At 40.0% G+C, this 24,651-nt stretch overlaps 1 protein-coding gene across 3 annotated transcripts in view; it reads right to left on the bottom strand.

Moving 5' to 3' along the window:
- The window catches only part of COL12A1 (collagen type XII alpha 1 chain), a 246,833-nt gene that overhangs the window by 194,767 nt on the left and 27,415 nt on the right, over positions 1 to 24,651 (bottom strand). For 2 of the 3 annotated variants that reach the window (XM_077487376.1, XM_077487375.1), the window contains exons 4-11: positions 22,621 to 22,764; positions 15,010 to 15,069; positions 13,331 to 13,594; positions 12,970 to 13,134; positions 11,948 to 12,121; positions 3,625 to 3,915; positions 2,881 to 3,483; positions 940 to 1,212 (exon numbers count right to left, since the gene is read on the bottom strand). The exons of the other annotated variant lie outside the window; for it this stretch is intronic. In XM_077487376.1, coding sequence (XP_077343502.1) covers positions 940 to 1,212; positions 2,881 to 3,483; positions 3,625 to 3,915; positions 11,948 to 12,121; positions 12,970 to 13,134; positions 13,331 to 13,594; positions 15,010 to 15,069; positions 22,621 to 22,764 — 1,974 coding nt within the window. The remainder of the gene's footprint in view (positions 1 to 939; positions 1,213 to 2,880; positions 3,484 to 3,624; positions 3,916 to 11,947; positions 12,122 to 12,969; positions 13,135 to 13,330; positions 13,595 to 15,009; positions 15,070 to 22,620; positions 22,765 to 24,651) is intronic. 3 annotated transcript variants of the gene reach the window in all.

Genomic DNA, 24,651 nt, shown 5'->3' with positions numbered 1-24,651 from the left:
TGATTGGCTCTGATCTCCACTGGATTCGATGTACTCTGGGTGCCCTCACCACTGTGGTTCTGCCTAATTGACACCAGCACTCCTTGAGTTCCAGGTTCCTGGCACCTATTCCCTTCCATTGCCCTTGCAGCCCCTGTCCCATTTTTTTAGGGCTGCTCGGTCTGGAATTGTGCAAGATGCAATTCCCGTCATCTCATATAGGTACATTACAAACAAATAGTTTATCCTATGGATGTCTGTGGCTACTGACTACAGTTGATAATAGTGATTTAAGTAATAAATGCTAAACACTTTGGTCTTTCCTTAGTAAAGAACTTTGTTCATCAGCTGTAGTGTATTACATTGTTTGTGACAATGGTAAAGGCTACTATAGCATACAGTATAATGGTCTTTTTTTGTGTTATATGGCTTTGATAGCAGGAATTTAGAGAATATTTTCCATAATTTGGACATTGGTGGTGGGTACTGTAAATTCAGAAATAAAGTCCACACCTTCAATCACCTTTATGTGACATGCAATTCCACTATTTGATACATGCCAAAAAAAGTCTGCTGCAAATATTCAGAGATTTTTACACTATTATACTGATATTGTTAGTAGTGTGTACAAATAACTTCAAATGCCCAGGCTTAGGTCCCACATTTTGTTTAGTTGACCCTGCTAGAAAAATGAATAGACACAAAATAGGATGTTCTAAGTAATACCCTCTCCATTTTTAAGTCATTACAGGTGGAAAAAACACTATGCTAGGTAATCATTGGATACCAGAGAATCACAAGTCTCAATAATAACATTAGAGGTTTAAAACATTAATTTTCTGAAAAAAAGTATATTTTATTTATTTAAAGATGTAAACTATCGGTTAATTATGATAACCATTCTTAAAAACAATTGATAAAAGCAGCTTTAAATCTTAGTTATGATGTGTACAACTATACCTTCTAGAGTTGTTTCTTCTCCATTCAGTGGAGTGCTCCATCCTTCCTCGTATTCTGCCTCAACACTGACAGCGTATGTAGTCTCGGGAAACAGATTTGTAAGAACAGTAGTAGTAGTTGGAGCTGGAACAGTAAAAATAAATTCTTCCCCACCAACAGCAACCTTGTATTGGATACGGTAGGATAAAACGTCATCAGCTCCTGGAGACCAGCTTACTCGGAAACTGTTTGAAGTGACCTCAGAGAACTCTAAGTTGGATGCTGGTGTCAGAGCTGAAAAATGTTACATAAAAAAAAAAACATTAAGCCTTTTGCACATTACTACAGAAAAAAAAACCTTAAGGCCCCTGTTAAAATGTATTTGTCATTAACTACATGTGTAAAGCATGCTTAAATGAAATTATAGTTTTTCAAGTGAACCTGACCTGGCCTAAAACATGATTAAAGCATCAACTAACCTTCTGGTAACTGAGCCTTACCCTCTCCTGAAGCTTTCCCCTGCCCTGGCCATTCAGTTGTCAAATGCCAGAGCCACGGGGATAACTCAAGATTTGCATTCAAAACAACAGACTCCATTTTTGTATTAATATTATCTGGACCTATATGAGTTATTGGCTTTTTTCAGATGTTAGGAGTTTGAGATTTTCCACCATGTTGTAAAATCTTTGTGCTTTATTATCAAACATTTCCTACAGGCTATACAGCTCTAAAAGCGCTAGCTATATTATTAAAAAAAACATACATGTTATGAGGGTTAGGAACTCCAAATAAGTGTGGGAAGACCAATATTACCTACTATTTTTGGTAAAATATCTGCTTGTATATGGTCACCTTAAGACTTACAGCCCATATTCCCTATACAATACCTTTCAGCACTTTTTGTTAAATGTTAGCATGTATTACATACATTATTATTGCAACAATAATACAATGGTATGAATGGGTCTACAATTTTGGATAATTGCTATTTTGCGCCTTAAATACATGATCAGAATAAAGTTGGCCAATGGTCAGCATTAAGGCCTCATGTACACGGCTGCTAGTTAATGGACGTTCAGAGGCAGTTGGATGCTTTTTTCAGCTGCCCCTGAACTCATCCAATGTTATATTGTCAGTACATGTGCACAGGCTCGTTTAATGTCATTTTTAGGCAGCTGAGTTTAGAGGCCTTTTTGGAAAGCAAAAAAATGTGTTCAGATGCTGAGTTTAGAGGCATTTCAAGTAGTAACTCGTCACTTTTTGTTAACAGGCGTTTTTCATTTTTGGCTACTTTGAAAAAAAAAATGTTTTCAAGCACTTCTAAACGCAAACGTGGCTAAACGCGGCATGTAAATGCAGCAAAACTGACATTTTAAACATGGGTTACTATCTGTCAAGTTAAATCGTTCAGGAGAGGTTGTAAAAATGTCCCATGTACATTAAACCTAATTTATTTGAAATCAAACGTTTTGCTTGTGATTTTTGCAAACACATTTTGCTCTTATGCATTACAGCATGTAGAAAATATTTTTATGTTGTTAAAGAGTAACTCCACTTTTGTTGAGAAAAAAAAATCCCATTTGGGTGATCTATGTACATTACAAGGATTTTACAAATTTTGTTGCAGATTCCTCCCATTTGTTTTTTCTGAATAAATACCCATGTGTTTGTCTGTGTCCATGTGGTAAGTGAATTTAATAAGAGTGATTTCATAATTATTAGTCAGCTGCTGCACCTGCAGGGCCCTAATGAGGAAAATTGCAGGGTCTGCATCAATTTAGACGCAAATCCCTATTATGAGTTTCTCACCAAAAATTTTTTTTTTTTTTGCAGGGGATGCCTGATATCTGACTTATATCTTAACACACTGCACAGATCTGTGGATTGTGTTTCTCTGTCACAGCATTAGCATTGGAGCCCTTTAAACCTATTATTATTATTAACTTCACTTTTGCTACTTACATTTCCGCTTTATTTTTTCAGTTTCTTGCTCAATTCTCAGACAAATAGACTGTGTCAATTCAAAAGAGATTCTTTGGAAGGCATCAAAATCTTCTACAGTGTAAACGTGGGTGTCCGCTGGTGGTGATGCGATTGCCTCCAGTTCAGTTCTCACTGCATCCTTAACACCAACAGCAAAGATTTCTACATCGGAATTTCTGAGTTTTTGGGCTGGGTCTTTAAAGGCATCAGATGATTTCCCATCAGTGATAAGTATCATGACTCTGGGGACATTGGATCTTGCTCCCCTGTTCTCGACAAACACCTTTTCTCTGACAAAAGTCATAGCCTTGCCAGTGTTGGTAGAGCCCCCTCTATATGGAAAGGTATTTATTGCATGAAGAATATCTTCAATCTTGTCATACTTGTTCAGTGCAAACTCTGTAAATGGATCTCTGCTGTACTGTACAAGACTGATCTGCACTTTGTTGGGTGAGATGTCAAAGCTTTTTACTAACACTTCCAAGAAGGCTCTGACTTTAGCAAAGTTGGCAACACCAATACTGTAAGAGCCATCAACAAGGAGAACAACATCAGCTTTTATATCCACACCGCCGGAACATTCTGTGAAAAATGATACCCATGTTTATTAAATTATTTGTATATTATTCCAAGTAAAAACATAATTAAAGTTTCTGTTTTTCCTTAAAGGAATCAAGAAACTCTTTAAACAGGAAGGAACACAGCATAGAGTCAATAGCTTACCCACTCTTATTTTCACTGCCTGGGTTTTTTCCAGTGTTGAGATTGGCTCACTCGCTGTAAGTTCTTTCATTGCAAATACATTAATCTCATACTCTGTATCTGGGGAAAGATCCTTCAGAATATGACTTGTGGTTTTAGGGCCAACATTCACAGCCTGAGGTTTACTTCCTGCCAGCATTGGAGTAAGCTGAATTCTGTAGCCTGTGATTTGGCTTGGAGAAGCCTTCCAGGTGATCTTCATAGATTTGGAAGAAATTTCTGTTACAAATAAATCTGAAGGAGGATCCACAACTGGAATAGAAAAGTAAACAGTTTATAAATTGCTTTATTTGGGCTAACAAAATACACACAGGTGTTTGTGCCTCTAAATATATGAAAATGAATGTGTTCCCTATGTGGTTGTCAAAAAGACTGTCAAGAGGTTTGAACATGTTTAAAATGGGTCTGTTTTTATTCGCTATGCAGTCACTGTTCATAAAATGACACTATTTATACCTAAAGGTCCCACAATAAGAACATTTTAAATAAAGGGTAGGATAATTCCAGCAGCACCTACTGTATAATGGCATCAATAAAAGAATCACATAAAAAAAAAAAAGTAAATTACAAAAAAGTAAGCTGTGAATAGTATTGCATAAAATATTTGTATTTTCAACTTTTAATAGAAAAACCAATATAAGTCCGTGTTAGACAAGACCAATGTACAAAAAAAGTGAGAAGACACCTGCTGGCACAGGATAGGCCAACAGATACCAACCTACCCAAAGTGCAGCGCATATCATAAATATGTGAAACATAAATGCAAAGTAGTAAATATAAAAAATGTGTTCAAGATTAGTCCACAAAAACAGTCCAAATATAAAAAAGTGTACAGACAAATAAACAAAAAAAATTATAAAAAGTCCAAAAAACTGTGCATTTAAAGGAGGCGATGCTTCCTAGAACGGTTCTTATAGAGAGGACATGCAGACCCAAAAAACTCCCACATTGTCAGATGAAGTGAAGGTAAGGAGTAGCTGCTTATCAGAAAAATTGGGCTTTCAAATAACTGAAAAGCCGAATACGCTGTAGGGGAGGAACTCAAACAAATCCACAGTCGTTAGGCGGCTCTTGGTAATCTCAGCTCCTCGCCTCCACTCTCAATATGGGGAGATGTATATGACATAAAAGACTCATAGTGTAGTATGTACCAGTAAAAATGTATTATATGCCGCACATGAGCACAGTAACGGCACACGCTAGGAAAGAAACAGCACGAAGTTTCGTTTCTTCCCCACGCATATACCATTCACTTTATCGGGAGACTACAGATGAAATATCACCTAAACGGTGCACGTTTAGGAGATATTTCCACTACCTATAGGTAAGCCTTATTCTAGGCTTATCTATAGGTAGAAGTCCCAAAAAAGGGTTTACAACCACTTTAGGGCAGCTCTCTAAGATGGAAATTTAATTTACTTCCCATATATATGCTTTCATTTCTTGTATCTCCAGGACAAGAAGTGAAGGGAAATGTTCTCCAGCAGTACACAGGTATAAAAATAACCTGATAGGGATTTCAATCCTTCCATATCTAAAGCTTAAAAATGGATTTGGTTTCCATAGAATTTGAAGCCTAACTCCAGACAAAAAGCTAAATACACAAATAAAATACAAATACGAGGGGGGGGGCGTGTCCAAGATGGCCGACTGAGCGGACGCACTTGCTGAGAGCTCCGCCGACCATCCGCTGTAATTGACTCCTAGCCCTGCAGATACCGCTCGTGGAGCAGCTTACCCTTGTGCACACGGTCCCGGGAGGGGATGACCAAGGGCAGGGGTAGCTCCGGTTGCCGTAGGACCCCCGCATCGGCCAAATCTAAGCCGCGGCCTAACTCCGGCCTATCTCCGGACCCGAAGCCTGCGGCCCGCATGGCGTCCCCGTCGGAAGATCCGGACCCGGCGCTCTCGGAGCAGTCGAATTTTGCGGCATTGATGCAGGCTATCACCACCTGCCAATCTACCCTGACGGGGAAGATCGAATCGGTGCAGCTCGATATCAGCCTTGTCCGAAGGGATATGGATTCGTTCCGCACCCGGCTGACTGAGGCGGAGCGGCGGCTGGGTGACTCTGAGGACGTACTGCGAGATCACTCCGGGACACTCCGAACGTTGCAAACCAGGGTGAAGATACTGGAAAGTAGGGCGGAAGATTCTGAGAACAGGAATCGAAGGAGTAACCTTCGCATTGTGGGACTACCTGAGGGAGCGGAAGGAGCAGATCCCCACACCTTCACGGAGAACCTGCTTCGCAAGCTCCTGCCTCAGGCACCCTTTTCAAGTTTCTTCACGGTGGAGAGGGCACACAGAATGCCTGCCGTCCGGACCATTCCGGGGGCTCCTCCACGTACCTTCATTCTTCGCCTTCTCCACTTTAGGGACCGCGATTTGGTGTTGCGGGAGGCACGCAAGGTGGAGGCTCTTACCTATGAGGGGGCGCGATTGATGATCTTCCCGGATTATTCCATTGATACCCAGAAGCTACGCCGATCATTTGACCAGGTAAAGCTGAACCTCCGCAATAGACGAATTAAGTACAGTATGTTGTTCCCGGCCCGACTTCGTGTACAAGATGGTGAGACGGTTCGTTTTTTCACATCGCCGGAAGATGCTGCGAACTGGTTGGAAACCTTGCCAAGGAACAGGGATGATCGGTGAGCTGCCCCTAGGGTGCTGTTTGTTTGCCTTCCACCTGTACCCTACATTTAATTTGAACGGAGCCCTAGCCGGACTCGATGGGCATGGGCCGGCTTGAGATCCGCTTAGTGGCAATGGCGGTGTTTTACCACTTTATTTCCAGTTTGACTGTCTATACTGTGCCTGAGCCTACTCTGACTATGACTTTCCTTTGTTGGTGGCGATTTGCTCCCTTTGTTTTGCAACAGTTTTTCTTTCAAGAATCTGCCCCCGGCTACGGCCGGGTGAACTGAACTTAGTCTATCATGCCTCTGCAGGGCCCTTTTATCCGACAAATGGACTGGGCTGGACTTGCGGTGCTCAGACGGTTGCACTCATGGTGCTCATCTTTTCATGCATCCCCATGGTTATTACCAGGGCGGTTTGGTTTGGGGTTAGGACACACCGAAGTTTGGGGGGTGGTGTCGGGGTGGGGGGTGGGAGGGGGGGGGTTTCGGGTATTGTGTTCAGGACATTCTTTTGTAAGTATTATTCTCTATGTATATCTGTGTTGCTGAGGTCTGATTCTTGGTATAGTTTTGATGTGTCAGGGGAGGAATTTTGGAAATGTCTATTTACTGATGTGGGGGGGGGAGGTTCTTTGGGGGGGGGGGGGTGGGGGGGTTTGGATTTGTGGGCTGTTGGGGGGTCTCCTGGGTGCTGGGCTGTGGTTTCTGGGAGGCCGTGTCCACTTCTGTGAGATGAGTCTATGGCTCCTTTAACCATTCTGTCCTGGAACGTGCGAGGCCTCAACTCGAGGCTCAAACGTTCCCTGGTTTTCACGTATCTTAAGCGATACTCTCCACAGATTTGTATACTGCAGGAGACTCATCTGGCGGGTGGAAGGACGCTGGCCCTTAAGAAACCCTGGGTTGGGGCATATTATCATTCTACCTACTCTGTGTATGCTAGGGGGGTCAGTGTTCTGGTGCACAGGTCTATTCAATTCAACCTATTGGATCTCCATTTGGATCCGGGTGGCAGGTATGTGGTGATCCATGCCATGTGTAATGGATTGGAGATGCTGCTGCTGGGTGTTTATGTTCCCCCGCCGGCTACCATGGAGCTCCTTAACAAATTGACCCCTATCATGGCACTGTACCCAGGTGCTGCTATTTTGATGGCGGGTGACTTTAATATGACCCCGAACCCCTCCCTAGATAGGTTTCGGGGGGGGGGTGGGTCAGAGCTCCCCACTTATGACCTGGATGGATCTTTACGGGCTCACTGATATCTGGCGGTGGAAACATCCTACTGACAAGCAATACACGTGCCACTCTGCCACTTATGCTTCTTTTTCAAGGATTGATCTGCTGCTGGCTGACGCTTTGCTACTGCCCCGCACGGTTGGTGTGGAGGTCCTGCCTAGGGGTATTTCAGACCACGCTCCCATGCTGCTGCGGCTGGAGGTGGGCCCCACTTTGGGCCCCGCCATGTGGCGGCTTTCCGGGTATTGGGTGGCGGACGAGCGGGTTGCCCCGGCGGTGGAGGGGGAATTGGGTGCTTACTGGGGGGTAAATGCTGGTACCGCGACGTCCACGGTGCTCTGGGACGCTTTTAGGGCGCAGGAGCTTGAGAGAGCGTACACGCTGGGGGGTGGCGGAGCCTCCTATTCTGCCTTGCAGTCGATACACAGGGAGATTGCTTTGCTCAGGACAGAGGGTAGTAGGAAGATCTTGTTGGCCCAATCGCAACGCATTTTTGAACAGGGGGAAAAGACGGGCAGACTCTTGGCCTGGTTGGCTAGGGAGAGGGCTTCTGTGGCGCATATCGCCAGGATCAGAGGAGAACATGATGAGGTGATCTCAGACCCCTCTCAAATTAACGACCGATTTGTACAATTTTATAAGGCCCTTTATGCTCCTAGGGAGGTTTTTACTCTGGAAGCACTTGGTCACTTTTTGGACCGGGTTGACTTCCCGCAGCTCTCTGATGAGGACCGTACCCGCCTGGAGGGCCCGATCTCTCTTGAGGAGGTTCAGGCGGCTATTGTCTCCCTCAAGAGCTCAAAAACGCCGGGCCCGGATGGCCTGCCGGCAGAGTTCTATAAAACGCACGCTGATACACTTGCGCCGCGATTTCACGCCCTACTCCGTACTATGCTAACTGAAGGGAGTCTGCCCCCCACGATGTCCGAGGCGGTGATAGTCGTTATCCCTAAACCGAATAAGGACCCTGAGTGCTGTTCCTCCTATCGCCCAATTTCTCTGCTTAATGTCGATGCGAAGGTAGTGGCAAAGATTTTGGCAAATCGGCTTAACTCTGTTATTTTGACCCTGGTTCATGGTGATCAAACGGGCTTTATGCCGGGCAAGGGCACTGACATTAACATTAGGCGCCTCTATACCCACGTTTCTAGGGCTAGGGCGGGACAAGGACAGGGAGTGGTTGCGTCGCTCGACGCAGAAAAAGCGTTCGACTCTGTCGAATGGCAATTTCTCTGGGGAGTTTTGGAGCGCTTTCGCTTTGGCCCTAAATTTATTTCCTGGATTCGGCTGCTTTATAATCACCCCGTGGCCAGAGTCCGAACCAACGGTGCGGTATCGGAGGAGTTCGCGTTGGGTAGAGGTACGAGACAGGGGTGCCCTCTGTCCCCTGGCCTCTTTGCACTAGCCATAGAGCCCCTGGCCATTCTTTTACGGGCATCGGAGGCATTTGTGGGGCTGCGAGTGGGTCCCCTTGAAGAAAAAATTTCGCTGTATGCGGACGATGCACTTCTTTACCTACCTGATGCATCTGTCTCCTTGCAGAGGGCCTTGGGTATTATGGAGGAATTCGCTTCCTTCTCGGGAATTAGAATTAATTGGGATAAATCCTTGTTGTTCTCACTCCCTCAGGATCCTCGTGCTGAAGTTACGCCGACGCCACTGAAATTTGTTCAGGGGTTCCGTTACTTGGGGATTCTGGTGCGAGGAGATCCTAAGCTCTATCTAGCTGACAACGTGTACCCTATCTTAGACGACCTGACTGTTAGGTGCCAGATGTGGAAGTCTTTGCCCTTGTCACCGGTGGGTAGAATTAACCTCTTGAAGATGACCTTTTTGCCAAAGTTCTTGTATGTTTTTCGGAACACCCCTACCCCGATCCCGAATTCTTTTTTCCTCAGGGCAGACCGGGTGATCAATACGTTTATTTGGGCTGGAGCGGTGCCCAGGGTGGGGAGGCTGGCCCTCCAGCTGCCTCTCTCGGCTGGGGGCCTGGCCTTGCCATGCCTGAAACAATATTATTGGGCAGCGGTACTGGTGACAGTGCGGTGGTGGTTTGTACAATCGAGATCCAATCCGTCGGTTAACCTAGAGGCGGCCATCCTGGGGTCTTATGCTGCGCTTAGTAATTTGGTATTTAGGGGCCCTAAAGCTCACCCTATGGTCACGTCGAATATGGCGGCGACGGTGCGTGTGTGGATGCAGGTGTCGAGGAAACTTAATGGTCCTTTGGAGGTCTCACCCCATACGCCGCTGTGGGGCAATCCACAATTGAGCCATTTCAAATCTATCCCGGATCCTGCCCTGTGGGCCAAATATGGCATCACGACCATACAGCAGATTATGCCTAGGGGGGTCCTCCTAAACTTTGATACCCTCAAGAGGGAGTTTGGGCTGCCGAATAAGATGTTTTTTCGATACCTGCAGCTGCGCCATGCGTCGCGGGCCCAATTCCCTGCCCCAATCTCGGTCTGCTCGAACCAAATTGAAAAGTTTCTCATATCCAAATATGCGGATCGGGTCCTCTCCTCCCTGTACCTTAGGCTCTCCATTTCGGAACCCGAGACGGAGTCTGCGCTTTTTCGCAAATGGAGGTCTGATCTTCCATCACTGGATGAGGAGGACTGGCAGGAGGGCATCCAGAATTACATTCCCCGGATGATCTCTGCGCGCGACAGATTCATTCAACTGAAGTTTCTTCATAGGGCATACTACACTCCACAGAGACTTTCGAGAATATACCCACTAAGCTCAGATCGATGTCCGAAATGTGGTGTGGAGGTTGGGACATTTATGCATGTGGTGTGGGAATGCCCAGCTATTCAGACCTTCTGGAGGGGGGTGGTGGGGGTGCTGAATTCGGTGGGGGGCCTCTCGGTGGGGCTGGACCCTGTGGTCCTGCTGTTGGGGGTATGTGACAGAGTAGTGGTGGGTACATATAGACAATTGTTTGTATTTTATGCGGCATTTTATGCCAGGAAGACTATTCTCCTTAACTGGAAGAGGGCGGACCCCCCTGGGATTTCACAATGGAAAGGGTTGATTGACTCCGCTCTTCCACTATATAAGTTGACGTACATGAGTCGTAAGTGCCCGTCCAAATTTGATAAGATTTGGGGGTCTTGGGTGGGAGTGTAGATGGGTCACTAGCGGGAAGGGTGGTTGTGGGTTTCGGGATGTTCTCCTGTATTTACTTGATCATTACTGAATGCTGCGGGCAAAATGCGGTATTGCTGTGAATTATTTATCACTATGAGCTATTTCTGGAGATTTGGCTTTTGCTCTCTTTCCCCCCTTCCCCCCTCCCCCCCCTCTTCCTCTTCCCCTTCTTTTTCCCTTTTGCCCTATTTCCTCTCCTATACCTTTTGACCTTCATCAGCTAATTTGTAAGTCTGTTTAACCGATTGTACACTTAACACTTTGTTATGTTGTGTTGTGCAATGCGCTGTTGTATTGTACCAATGTTTGTTTCATTCATTTAATGGTGATAAATAAAAACTTACCTGTTAAAAAAAAAAAAAAAAAAAAAAAATACAAATACGAGAGCTGTACAAAAAGTAATGCACACACATAGGTTGTTCACATGTTGATAAAGTTACCTTTTTTCTTTATTAACTCTTTTTGTTTTTCATTGGAAGTAAATAATGGATTCCAAGCAGAGGCAACATACCATCATTGAGTTCTTGAAGAAGGAGGGATGCAGGCTGTCCGACATCCACAGAAGGCTACGGAATGTTTATGAAGATTAAACCATTGACAAGAGCCATGTGCACAGATGAATGAAGAAGGTTAAATGATGTCATCTCCATTATCATTCTGTAGCCCTCTGTGGATGTCAGACAACCTGCACCCCTCCTTCATTGATTCAATGATGGCACGTTGCTTCTGCTTGGAATCCATTATTCACCTGCAATAAAAAAGAAGAGCTGTTATACAGGAAGAGTTACTTTACCAACATGTGACATTTGAATGACCTACATAAGTTAATAAAAAAAGTTATGCCCTCTTTTGCATTACTTTGGGTAACTCCCTTGTATTGCAGCCGTTTTACTTTCCAAATGATTTGTATTATTGTCCATTCATTTCTGGGATTTATACAGCTCTGCCAAACAGAACAGCCAGCCTGAAGTCCTGACTTTTCTGTACTGTAATAAAGTAATACAACTTAAGAGAAGAGGTTGAAACAGAAACAACAAATTGATGAGTTGCTCTTTTTGTCACTTTGATCTCTCCTCCTATCAACATGTTCCCTGTTAGAACATGAACATTGCAGCACATCTGATCCTTATGCTGCTTCTACCTCTCCCAGTATGAGATCTGCTGTACAGGGGACTACAATGATCAACATCTTTACACACAGTATATTTAGCAAACATATATGTATATACACATATAACACTCACCTTCATCCCCACTAGTGATATCACTGAGCTGATCATCAACACCAGAGCAAACTTGAGAAATAATTTCATTTTGTACTTGAACAATAGCATCAAAGTTAGGAACGCTGTAAACGTGCTTTAGAGATGGTAAGGAGGCCATTTGCTTTAGCTCTTTTGCATCTGCTGCCTTTATACCTAAGCGAAGAAATGAAGAAAACTGTCATCACATGAATAAGTCATAGATTGCATTTTTAATGTTCTTATATATGCATAACAAAGTGGCCTGTCTTAGCCTGTCTTCTCATCAAGGTCGTTGCTGTTGATGTAAGAAAGAAGGAGGGGGCAGCACAGTGATGTAGTGGTTAGCACTCTCCCCTAGCAGTAAAAAGGGTCGCTGGCTCGAATCCCAACCACGACACTACCTGCCTGGAGTTAGCATGTTCTCCCTGTGCCGACGTGGGCCTCCTCCAGGCACCCGGCCTCCTCCCACACTCCAAAGACATGCAGGTAGGTTAATTGGCTTCTGTCCAAAATTGGCCCTAGTATATGAATGGGGACCTTGGATTGTGGGCTCCTTGAAGGTAGGGACCAATGTAAGTGTGCAATGTACAGGGATAGGGACAATTGTAGACACTACTCAGGTTGAACTGGATGGACCCTACTAACTATGTAACCATGTTGGCCAGATAGCAAACCACTCAGACCATTCTTGTCAGCAAGTGATTCACCAATCTACACCATTTTAGTGAATTATGTTCATCATATTTTAGGTGCTTTCACCCATAGAAGAATATACAGGCTGCTCCTGATTGTGTATAACTCTGCTGGCATTTATGCATTCATATTTGGAAAACTTTGCCAAGTAAACTCCATTTGTTATAACAAATGAGTCACCAGTGAACCAGCAAACATTGTGTGTTTTAAGTAAATGAATTACACATTTAATAAGTAAAATATACATTATTAAATTAATATAGCCAACGTGCAAAAACACTCAGCTGTACAGAGTTGCTGGATATAATAAAATAAATAGATCTTCTTACCCAATGTGAAAACTTCTACTCCTAAGTTCTGAAGCTCCTTTGCTGGAATTTCTACTTCATCTTGAGATTTCCCATCAGTAATGATTATTGCTATTTTTGGAAATCCTTTCCTGGCCCCAGCAGTTTGGACAAAGGCATTCTTTCTCAAGTAGTCAATGGCTTCACCTAAAATTTGATTACACATAAGATGAATATACATTACAGGAAAAATAGCCAGAAAAAAAAGACAGTGAGAAACAAATCAAAAAGAAAAAGAGTAAGAATTGTTATGGTCATAGTTACAATAGAATGTAAAGTACTTTTAGCTGCTGAGAATATATATTGAACATCTTTAAAAAAAAACAACCAGAAAAGCACATACCTGTCATTGTATTTCCCCCTTTGTAAGGTATTCTTTTAATAGCTGCCAGAAGGTCAGCTTGGTTGTAATATCTGTTCATATTAAACTCTGTCCTGGTGTCTGAGCTGTACTGGACAACACCAACCCTTGTCTTATCTTCTCCAATATCAAATGCCGAAGCCAAAGAAGACATAAAGCTAAGAATATACTTGAAGTTTGTTCTCCCCACACTCCAAGAGCCATCCACAAGGAATACCACATCAGCAACCGCACTAATAGAACACCCTTAATAAAGATAAAAAGTTATTAGAAGTAAATCAACCATCAACTAATCCAAATGAGTCTCAAAATGACTAAAAAGGTACATTTCTGTGTCTGTGCACTAAACAAGTATACTGCAAGTTAAATGGTGGTGTGTCTTTAACCCTCTCACCTTGCAGCTCTGGTTCCTAGGTTTTCCCCGAGCTCCTCTGTGAAGTATATTATTTCTTTGTTTAAATGTGTTTCCTCCCACAATCCAAAAGCAAAATTAATTGTCTTTCTCTAAACCTGGCCCTAGTGTGTATATGGGTGTGGTAGTAGTCTTCATTAGGCAGCGAACTTCCTCATGGGCAGTGACTAATATGAGAGGTTCCATGAGGAATTTATTTCTGTTCTACAAGCTTAATGTTCATTTTACCTTTATTTGGAATTTCTGTTTTCTCATCCTAACAAAGAATCAATAATGAAATCATAATCTTATTTAAAGTTGTTCTAAAGGCTAGATTTTTTTTACTGTAGTGCATTCTTAGCATTGAGATATAAAAGGCCCTTTTAACTGTTCTACCTGTTATGCCCCATACACACGGTCGGACATTCCGACCACAAAATCCATTGGATTTTTTCCGAAGGATTTTGGCCAAAACTTGTTTTGCATACAAATGGTCGCACAAAGTTGTCCGAAAATCCGATAGTTCAGAACGAGGTGACGTTCGTAACGTACGACGGGACTACTTAGAGGCCAGTAGCCAATAGCTTTCCTCTCCAAATTTTTTCTGAGCATGCGTGGCACTTTGTGAGACGGAATTCTCTACACACGATCAGAAAAAGTCTGATCGGATTTTGTTGTCGGAAAATTTCTGTGTAGATTTTCTCTACACTATTGATAGCTGAAATCTGACTGGCTATTGCAAAACAATGCTCTTAGCATGGATGTTTACAATTGTTCCTACTTTTAATCTATTAAAAAAAAGTTACAATGTAACTAATGTACAATACTATGGAGGTATATTATGTGTGGTGTTTTGTTACTGTACCCTTAGGCAGATACCTAAATTTAATTTTTAATACTTTATAATTAATTACTAAATTAATCATATCTAACCTGTGCATAAAAAACAGCAAAGAGATTATTGAAATATTATTGCACCAGGTAAGTGGCTTTCTTTTTCTTTTCGCTGTCGGTGGTTATCATGCTGCAAATGTTAGCATGTTATTATACATTTATTTTAGGTGCTTTTCAATTAGTGAGGTTATTCTTTGTTTCAGCACCTACTAGATAAATGTAAGGGTAATCAATAAAAATCTCTCTTTTGAAGACTTAAAAGATGAAAGCAGTTATGAAGATTAATGTGAAATAACTCTTGACTGTGTAACATCTATAGCCACACAAGGCATATATTTCTGTAACATTTAATCAAGGCGTAAGATAGAATACATACGTGGGGAATCTGAAGTTACAAACTTCTTTTCTTCTGTCATCACACGGCCACCTGTTTGAACTTAAATAGAAATATAAGATAGTAAGATGCACAATCTGTGTATATTTTATGACCACTCATTTTTACCACAAGCACTACAAATCTAAATGGTAAAAACTACTAAACTGGTATTATGTTTTGATCACTTCTATAACTATATTTTTGTGTTGTTGATTAAAATAGGGTGCTATGTTTTAATGGAAACCCCATTGTTCCCGAAGAACCATAATCTGTATTTTCAAGTTCTATCTGCATTGCTACATTCTGCTAAAGTCCAGTATATCTGCAGTCAAATTAAATATAATATATAATATAATATAATATAATAGTATATTTGGCAGACTTCAGCATTCCAAGAAGGGTAAACACAGTAGCAGGAGTTTCCAGGGACGTGCAGTCAGGGGAGGTAGGTGAGGCAGAGCCATGAACATAAAAAAATAAAAAATAAAATTGAGTTTTGAGGGTCGTAGCTCGGCGACCTGAGGTCACTTTGGGTAGGTAGCCTAAGTCTTACTTCACCACTTGTAAAAATTTGGGGTTCCTACGACCTATGGTTCCGGAAATACGGGGCTCCTTGCACAGCCTGTCAGAAGCTACATGCAGAGCGGCCAGTTTAAATACAAGCTGGCACACTCTGCAGCAGACTGAGGATGAGCTCACAGTGCCTCTTCTCACTTCTTGCCAGAGGCACTGAGCTCAATGGACAGCTTGGAGTCTTGGACCAATCGTAAAGTATCATTAGCCCCAGCTGTCCAATAAAAATGCTGCACTGGAGTGTCATAGAAGGGGCATGTGTCTTCCAGCCCAGCCCTCTTAATTACAAGGAAAACACATGGGTTTATGGGTTTAAGATTTACCCATAAGCCCATGTTTTTCTCACACAGTTAAGAGGGAGAAACTGATGCTGTTGAAAAGGTACAGGCTAAATTATATATTATTGTGTTATATTTTATTAGATAATAATTTATTATTTATCTATTTATTGTGAAATTACTGGTTGAAAGTTATAACTTCAAACTTCAGTAATTTGTCCATTAAGCCACCTGCTTGAGTACAGTTTTTTAAAATATAGTAAATTACCTTAAAAACAATATATAATTATTTATAAATTACTTATGGTAATTAACCCCTTGCCACCCAAGCCAATTCTGACACTTCCCTCCTACATGTAATAATCATATTTTTTTTTTTTACTAGAAAATTACTCAGAAATACACAGTATTTTCTTAGCAATTTTTCAAATGCATTTTTTTTTGTGGAAAATAACTATTTCATGAATAAAAAAGAAAAAAAAAACACTAAAGATAACCTTATTTTTTTAATATAATGTGAAAGATGATGTTACGCCAAGTAAACAGATATCTAAGATGTCACTCTTTAAAATTTTGCACACTCGTGAAATGGCACCAAACTTCACTACTAATCTCCATAGGCAACGCTTTAAAACATTTTTTACAGATGTTTAGTGTTACAGAGGAGGTCTAGCGCTAGAACTATTGCTCTCGCTCTAACGATCTCAGCGTATGTAAACTGTGTGTATGTGGCTCTGATGCTAGCCAGTGCCTTACCAGCCACTGACCTCACCGCATGTCCCTGCACAGTTCATGGACACATAAATAAGAGCAACACATCATACACATATCATGCTGCTTTTCTTCTAGGATATCAAAAATAAATCAGTTTGACAATTTAAGGCACTTCTGCAAATGTTCAAAATACATTGACAGGTGCATGTAACTTGTAGTTGAACTCCTTCTGACTTGCATGGTACGGCAAAACCCAGCTGAGGTAAACAAATGCTTATTGACATAGGCCCTTGGGGAGATTCAGTAAATAATACACCTTTGACAGGTAACTTCTTCAAAGTCAGGTGTTTAACTTTCAAGCTAAAGTGGTTGTAAACCTCTGACATGAAATATGAACAAAGCACATCTTTCTATAGTGTTTACTTGTCTCAGTCTAAAGCACCAAGTGTTATTTCTGTCTGCTATCTAGTTCCTTTCTGACTGGTTTTCCCGACTCCAAGAGATAAAAAGGTGACAGGGGAGAGGGGCTCCAGCACACAGCCTGTGATTGATATTCTCAGCTCTGCATCGTTTCTGTGTGCTGTGTGGAGAGGGTGTGTCCCTTCCCATAACCAGCTCTCTTGTTGAGCAGTACAGTAAGTAACTTCAGTGCCCCACCTGTGCTTTGTGCTTCTGTGAAAAATCCTTTTTATCCCTGAGTAGTATAAGGCTGTACAGGACAAATGACTGCAAATAAACAGGCACAATTTATGTAGGAGGATTTGTTTAATCTCTGTGTATCATTTGAAGCTAGTCAGTCACTTCACTGGGTATATGTAAGGGTTTACAACCACTTTAAAAGCAAAACCTGCATTTTGTAAAACTCATACATGGGAGTTTTTTTTTTAGCAAAAGTTTTATAGCAAAAGCGTGCCTGAATAATAACTTTTATTGACAGTTTGTATAATAGAAGGAATGTAGCTTGCAGTAAAACCTTCATAACTTACCCACTGCTTTTCTCAATGCTTGTTGAATATGTTTAAAGTGTAAGCACTTCAAATAAATGCTAAGTGGAGTTGGTATATTAAAGAAATACATTTTTTTTTAACTTAGGTCAGTGATAAAAAAAAAAGCTCCAATTATTTCAGTCAGTCATGTGCATGGTTTGGTGTTTAATGTGAACACAGTTTCAGTTTGATATATGAAAAATATGCTTTATGAGTTAATCACACCCTATGACTATGAAAGCCAATGCTTTTACTTGTGCTTACAGAAACCAAAATGTGTTATGTCATTTAATGTACTTTACTGGAAGGAGTAAACACACAAAAAATTAAAATACTAAAAGATATACCGTATTTAAAATAACAATAGGTATAATGTATGTGTAAGTAAAAGTTTTTTTATATGTTGGAATTGAGTGATAAAGAGTCCTTATTGCTGTCTTTGGCCCAGTTGGAGGATTTTCTCTCAATTCCTATCCAGGTAACAACGTTCCCACTGAAAAGGAAACAAGGGGAAATCTCCAATAGGGACAAATACATCAACAAAAAGCTGACAAAAGATGTAGCCTTCCCTTTTCTACTGAAAAGAGCACTTAATTGATGTCTGTGTCCCTGTTGGAGATTTTCATTAAATTACTGCTGTAAAACCATGTTGGGCAGACTTTCCTTGACTTTGTGTTGTTACCAAGACAGAACATGAGGGGAAATCTTTACAATGGGATCACAGCAAACAGTACAACTGACAAATAATCTAATTCATACTTGCGCTTTAAAATTTTGAAAAAATGGGGCTGAAGATACATTTTAAAGATCAAATCTAGGTAAGAAGGCAAGTCAGAACGTAAAATATGGCTACTATCCAACAAACACTGTAAAGGTTTTCTGGAATCCCCTATACCATAGCAACAACCATATGTTGCTTTACACAAGTAAATAGGAGGACAGTAAAAGTATACTATGTGCAATATGTAACTTATTTTCTCTCTTTCCTGTCTCACTAATGACATTTGAATGTCCAAGGCAGGTTGAATGGTGGTTGTGAGAAACGTCCTAATACTGGCATTGTTTACATTAGTCTCTATTTGGCTGATTAACAATAGGTTGTAGAGAAGACTAGTGCATTGTAGGTACTGTTTTGATTGATTTACTATAGGCAAATAGGCTCTTCACTTTGCAAGGGAAGTTGCTCTTTGCAAGGGAATTTGTGTAGACTTTGTGTAAAATTATGTCCTGGCATGTATTTGTCATGACTTTTTTTATAGGTCGTGATGTCCTAAACGTGCTGACATGATGTACATAATTTGTACAAGTCCCCTGGCATTATATTTAGCCCCTATACTAGCCATATCACTTGCCAACACCAGATGGCTTGAAAAGATTGCCTGCTAGTGGTAAAGAAACATGTAGCAAGGCACTGGCTTTGTTGCTCAGCTTTGCTTTACTTGTTGACCACCTACTAGTGATTTCTGCTTTCAGTGAAGTGTTACCTTATGAACTTTCAGATGGCACATCATGCACACAAACGTCACTTTCAACTTTCTTTTGTCTGAGTTTATTACTTCAGCTGTCTTGTCAAGTTTTATGAGCTGGCTGGATTTTGCCTTCGGATATGCCTAAGAATTTATATGCCAACTTTATGGGTCATTGACTACAGTGACTTTTGAACTTCAGTGAACCGTTACTTTTATGAACTCTCATGGGGCACATTAGGCAATATAATATGATATGTCACTTTAACCATACTGAAAATCATTATTTAAGTTACATAGAGTTTGTATTTTTCTGGTACTTTGCTGAACTTCTACTACAATGTTAGAATTTTTCTTCTGGTGTGGTTACCTACATTATTTTAACAAATGGAGTGTGATCTAATATCTTTGAACATCTGACCTTGGTGGGCTTGTTATATAAAACTCAATACTCATGATACAGTGAGGGAAAAAAATATTTGAACCCCTGCTGATTTTGTACGTTTTCCCACTGACAATGAAATGATCAGTTTATAATTTTAATGGTACGTTTATTTTAACAGTGAGAGACAGAATAATAACAAAATATCCAGAAAAACGCTTTTCAAAAAAGTTATTAATTGATTTGCATTTTAATGAGTGAAATAAGTATTTGATCCCCTAGCAATCAGCAAGATTTCTGGCTACCTGGTGTCTTCTATACAGGCAATGAGCTGAGATTAGAAGTACTCTCTTAAAGGGAGTGCTCCTAATCTCAGCTTGTTACCTGTATAAAAGACCCCTGTCTACAGAAACAAACAATCAGATTCCAATCTCTCCACCATGGCCCAAAGAGCTGTCCAAGGATGTCAGGGACAAGATTGTAGACCTACACAAGGTTGGAATGGGCTACAAGACCATCGCCAAGCAGCTTGGCAAAAAGGTGACAACAGTTGGTGTGATTATTCACAAAAGGAAGAAACACAAAATAGCTGTCAATCTCCCTTGGTCTGGGGCTCCATGCAAAACCTCACCTCGTGGAGTTTCAATGATCATGGGAGGATCTTGTCAATGATCTCAAGGCAGCTGGGACCATAGTCACCAAGAAAACGATTGGTAACACATTACGCCGTGAGGGACTGAAATCCTGAAGCACCCACAAGGTCCCCCTGCTCAAGAAAGCACATGTACAGGCCCGTCTGGAGTTTTCCAAAGAACATCTGAATTAATTAGAGGAGAACTGTGTGAAAGTGTTTTGGTTAGATGAAAGCAAAATCAAGCTCTTTGGAGAAGGAGGAATGCTGCCTATGACCCCGATAACACCATCCCCACTGTCAAACATGGAGGGGGAAACATTATACTTTTGGGGTCTTTTTCTGCAGGACAGGGACAGGACAACTTCACCACATCAAAGGGAAAATGGACGGGGCCATGTAACATCAAATCTTGGATGACATTAAGGTCCTGGAGTGGCCTTGCCAATCTCCAGACCTTAATCCCATAGAAAATATGTAAAGGGAGCTTAAGGTTTGAGTTACCAAATGGCAGATTCGAAAACCTTAATGATTTGGAGAGGATCTGCAAAGAGGAGTGGGACAAAATCCCTTCTGAGATGTGTGCAAACCTGGTGGCCAACTACAAGTAACATCTGACCTCTGTGATTGCCAACAAGGGTTTTGCCACCAAATACTAAGTCATGTTTTGCGAAGCGGTTATTTCAATCATTAAAATACAAATCAATTTATAACTTTTTTGAAATGCGTTTTTCTGGATATTTTTTTTATCTTGTTATTCTGTCTCTCACTGTTAAAATAAACCTACCATTAAAATTATAGACTGATATTTTTTTTGTCAGTGGGAAAACATACAAAATCATCAGGGGATCAAATACTTTTTTCCCTCAATGTATATAATTTCAGGATATTTGAAACATATCTGTTGACTATATTATTATTGGCTATTCCTCTTTATGTTTATTCAGTACATACATTGGCCAAGATTTACAAATATGCCAGCTCTTGTTTATATGCATCTTTATAAGGATTGTTTGATAATTGGCATTACCACATTGACAATCTTGTTTTCTGGGGTTAGAGCCCCTGGTGTGTTTCCCATAAGTTATTTCTTTGGATTCATCTACCTGTGCTCATTTAATGCTCCATTCCAATTATTATGTTTCTATTGACCATATTACTGTGGCAGATTATATTACTGCGTTATGCATTCATCAATAAGGGAGGAGCAGATATTTTATTTACTAGGGTTTGCAGTGGGACTTTAGAGGTATATCTCACTTGACAATATCTATGTTAATTTTTGTACATATGCTCATTGTATTTGTTAATTAATGGTCATCCATTGCTAATGTTGTTTCTATATTTTAGGTGCTTTTAGAGGTTTTATTCTTAGAGGGATTCTAAGGGATAATTGGCTAGTAAAGTTTTTTGATGTTTTAATTTTAGTAGTACCCAAAGCTCTCTCTTTTTTTTATAGTGCTATTTGATCTTTTTGGAGACAGGTTCAGTATCTCCCCCAGGGTTTTTGCTTGCCTTAAAATAACTTTACCAGTTAAAAAGTATCAATGAGAATGTTTCAATATATATTATGTGGACAATGACAAGCCCAATAAAGTAAAGTAAATTAAAAATAATAAATAAAAGGGTTATTATTAATGGTTTGCCTCAGACCCAATATAACCACTTAGTGGTATTCAATTATAGATTAATAATTCTAGATGTCCAGTATGGCAAAGAAAGTTTTTTTAAATAATGTTTATATTCAGAGGTTTCTTGGAATTCTAGTCAGGGGAACCATACCATAAGCAATATCTCTTTCACAAGATGAAAAACTGAACTCTCATATTTCACTAATTGAGTGAGAGTGTTTATAGGAAAGTGTTCATGGCTTCTGATATTTATAGCTAATTTAAGACTACATAGTTTTCCACAGTGTTTCTGATTTGTTTTCATGTAGCTATGCTCTTTATATTGAGGTTTTTATAGGTCATGCTAGAAAATGGTTCCAGCATTGCAAATATGCCCCTACTTTTTGAAATATTAACCAACATTTCACCAATACCTCATTGGCATTACAGTGTTGCCAAAAATTACAGTGTTGTCTCAGACACACAGTAGAGGAAAGTAAAAATAAAACATAACATAAAACCTTTTGTAGATATTTATCATTGGTATGCCATTTGAAAGATATACCCTCTAATTATTTTCCAATAACTACTTTAAATTTTGGATTTCCCATTACTAAAGTCCCCAAGACACTTACAGATTTAGATATACTTTAAAACCAATAATCATTGGGCCTCATATATTAACAGATCTAAAAGAAGAAAAGCCAATGTCAGCCATTGCAACAAAGAGCTCTCTCGTATATATCTAAAGCATAGTTAAAACAATATAGAGGGAAACTGTGTGTTTGCTACAACAAACATTTTTTCAAACACATAAGATTTACTGTTTTTTATAAGATTGCTAATGACTAGTCTACAATATTACATTCCATAATGATTATGTAGTCCCATCTGTGAACATGTTAGTATTAAGTTGGTTTGAGTTGTACAATTGTTTTCATTTAGATGATGTATCACTTTTGAGTACTTACTTGTAAGTTGGCCAAACACAGGTAAACTTTCCTCCAATTCATCATAGGAAAGGATTGTGACGACATATTCAACATCTGGTACAAGTTCTGTTAACACAGTTTGGGTTGCAGAAGCTGGAAGATCTAGTTCTTTTGCAGGTCCATCTGGAAAACATTAAAGTAAAGCATTGTACAGCAAATACTAGTCAGAAAAATGTTTCTCATTGGGCTCCCCCATTTCATGTTAAAACCTTGTATATTTATTATCATCATAATCAACATACCTGTATACTTCTCAACTGATTTAAACATAATTTGACTATTCAGTTCAAACCTAATTTAAAAGTGTAGTATTTAGTAGAATTTGGGACATAATATAGTAAAAGCTCTCACAGCTAATAGAACCAAACAAACGCTCCCTCAAACGTGGGTAAAACAAGGATAATTAGATTAGATTCAGTGTTTAACTGAAAAAAATATTTTTTTAGAACTACTAAAATAACACTTATTAGGCATCAGCATTTTAAATTTCAACCTATAATAAATATCCAATAAGGTTTACAAACTAATACAGACTGATAGGTAGATTCAATCTAACTGGCAGAGGAGTAAAGATTTATAATCTAACCTATGATTAACAAAGTATTGTGAATAGAGATGTGCGAACTTCTGAAAAGTTCAAATAGCTGTGGTTTAAAAACTGTGAATCTGCAAACAACGGGAATTTCCAAACCAGATGACCCATACTGTAAAAGTCAATGTAGATCCAAACCAGAGCAATAAATGATAAAATAATAAATGTGAACAATAAGTTTGGGAAGCTCTTGGCTGATGAGATGATGGGGGCGAAAACAAGTTTAAGCACTTCCTTTAAAAATTCAACTAGGGGTACAAAAATGAAGGATGGGACCTAGTAAAAATGACTAGGAGTTCTCAATCAATACTGGAAACATATTTAAGAAAGAAACTGCCTTTGAAGCAGCCTTTGGTCCCTGTCTCCAGGATGTGTGGAATGAATCCAATCTGCACAGTTTATATAAAATAAGTAAATAAAAAAGTTATCAACAATATATTAAAAACTACAGAAAGTACAGAGGGACAATATATTGTAAGTCTGATTTAGTTTTATCTGTGCAAATCAATTTCTAATACAAAGCTGTCTCCCATAGAAGGTCAGTTCACTGTTAATGTTGGTTTACCATGTCTGATATTTGCAATATTAAAAATGTTTAGGTACATAGACATATACAAATGTTTAAGGCCCACCCACACCAATCGACAGCAATAGCAATGAGCCCATCACAGGCCCGACGCAATGATACAATAAACATATTGTTTTCTGTGGTCTCAGTTTACACCAGTGCACTGCATCGTTGCTAACTGGATGAAAATTTAACATTCTGCATGTAACTGCAGAGCAGCATATTACAACATATTGCAATGTGCTACAACATGCCTCAGGAATAAAAAGATGAAGCATTTTGGCTACTGCTGAGAAAAAAAGCATATCAACGCAAAACCACACGTCAACACACATCATCTCAAGTTTGTTTAATGCGCATCATTGCGTGTCAAATGCAACACGAGTGGTGTGAATCCAGCCTTTTACAAATATTTGTGTAAGCAATCAGTGGTTTAAATAAACATGTTTTTCAAATTGAGCATTGAGAAAACAAGAATTCTCCTTGCTAGTTTCTTGATAATTTAGTACTTTCACAAGCAAACAGAAAGAATATATAGTATACAATAGGGTATCCAGTATAAAAGTAATTTTTACACTGTGGACTACAATAGTGGCTTATATAACAGGACAGTGTTACATAAGTTTTCTCTCTTTGGATTCCTGGACCATGACTAACATGTCCATCAATCTTTCTAACAGTGTAGTATTAACATTTCTGTTTTATTCTAAAACAGCTTGTAACTACTTACCAGAGAAATACTTAAAAGTCCAAATAATAATAATCTTCTGTAATCTAGCAACATAATATTTAGTAAGTCTCCATTAGGCTCATATAAGGCAAAAAACATTCAGAACTAAATATTTAATAA

The sequence above is a fragment of the Lithobates pipiens genome, unplaced genomic scaffold, assembly GCF_037356315.1.
Source record: "Lithobates pipiens isolate NorthernLeopardFrog02 unplaced genomic scaffold, aLitPip1_a1.2 Scaffold_18, whole genome shotgun sequence".
NCBI classification, from domain to species: domain Eukaryota; kingdom Metazoa; phylum Chordata; class Amphibia; order Anura; family Ranidae; genus Lithobates; species Lithobates pipiens.
The sequence above is the reverse complement of the archived record's forward strand: the minus strand, read 5'-3'. Positions and strand labels throughout refer to the sequence as shown.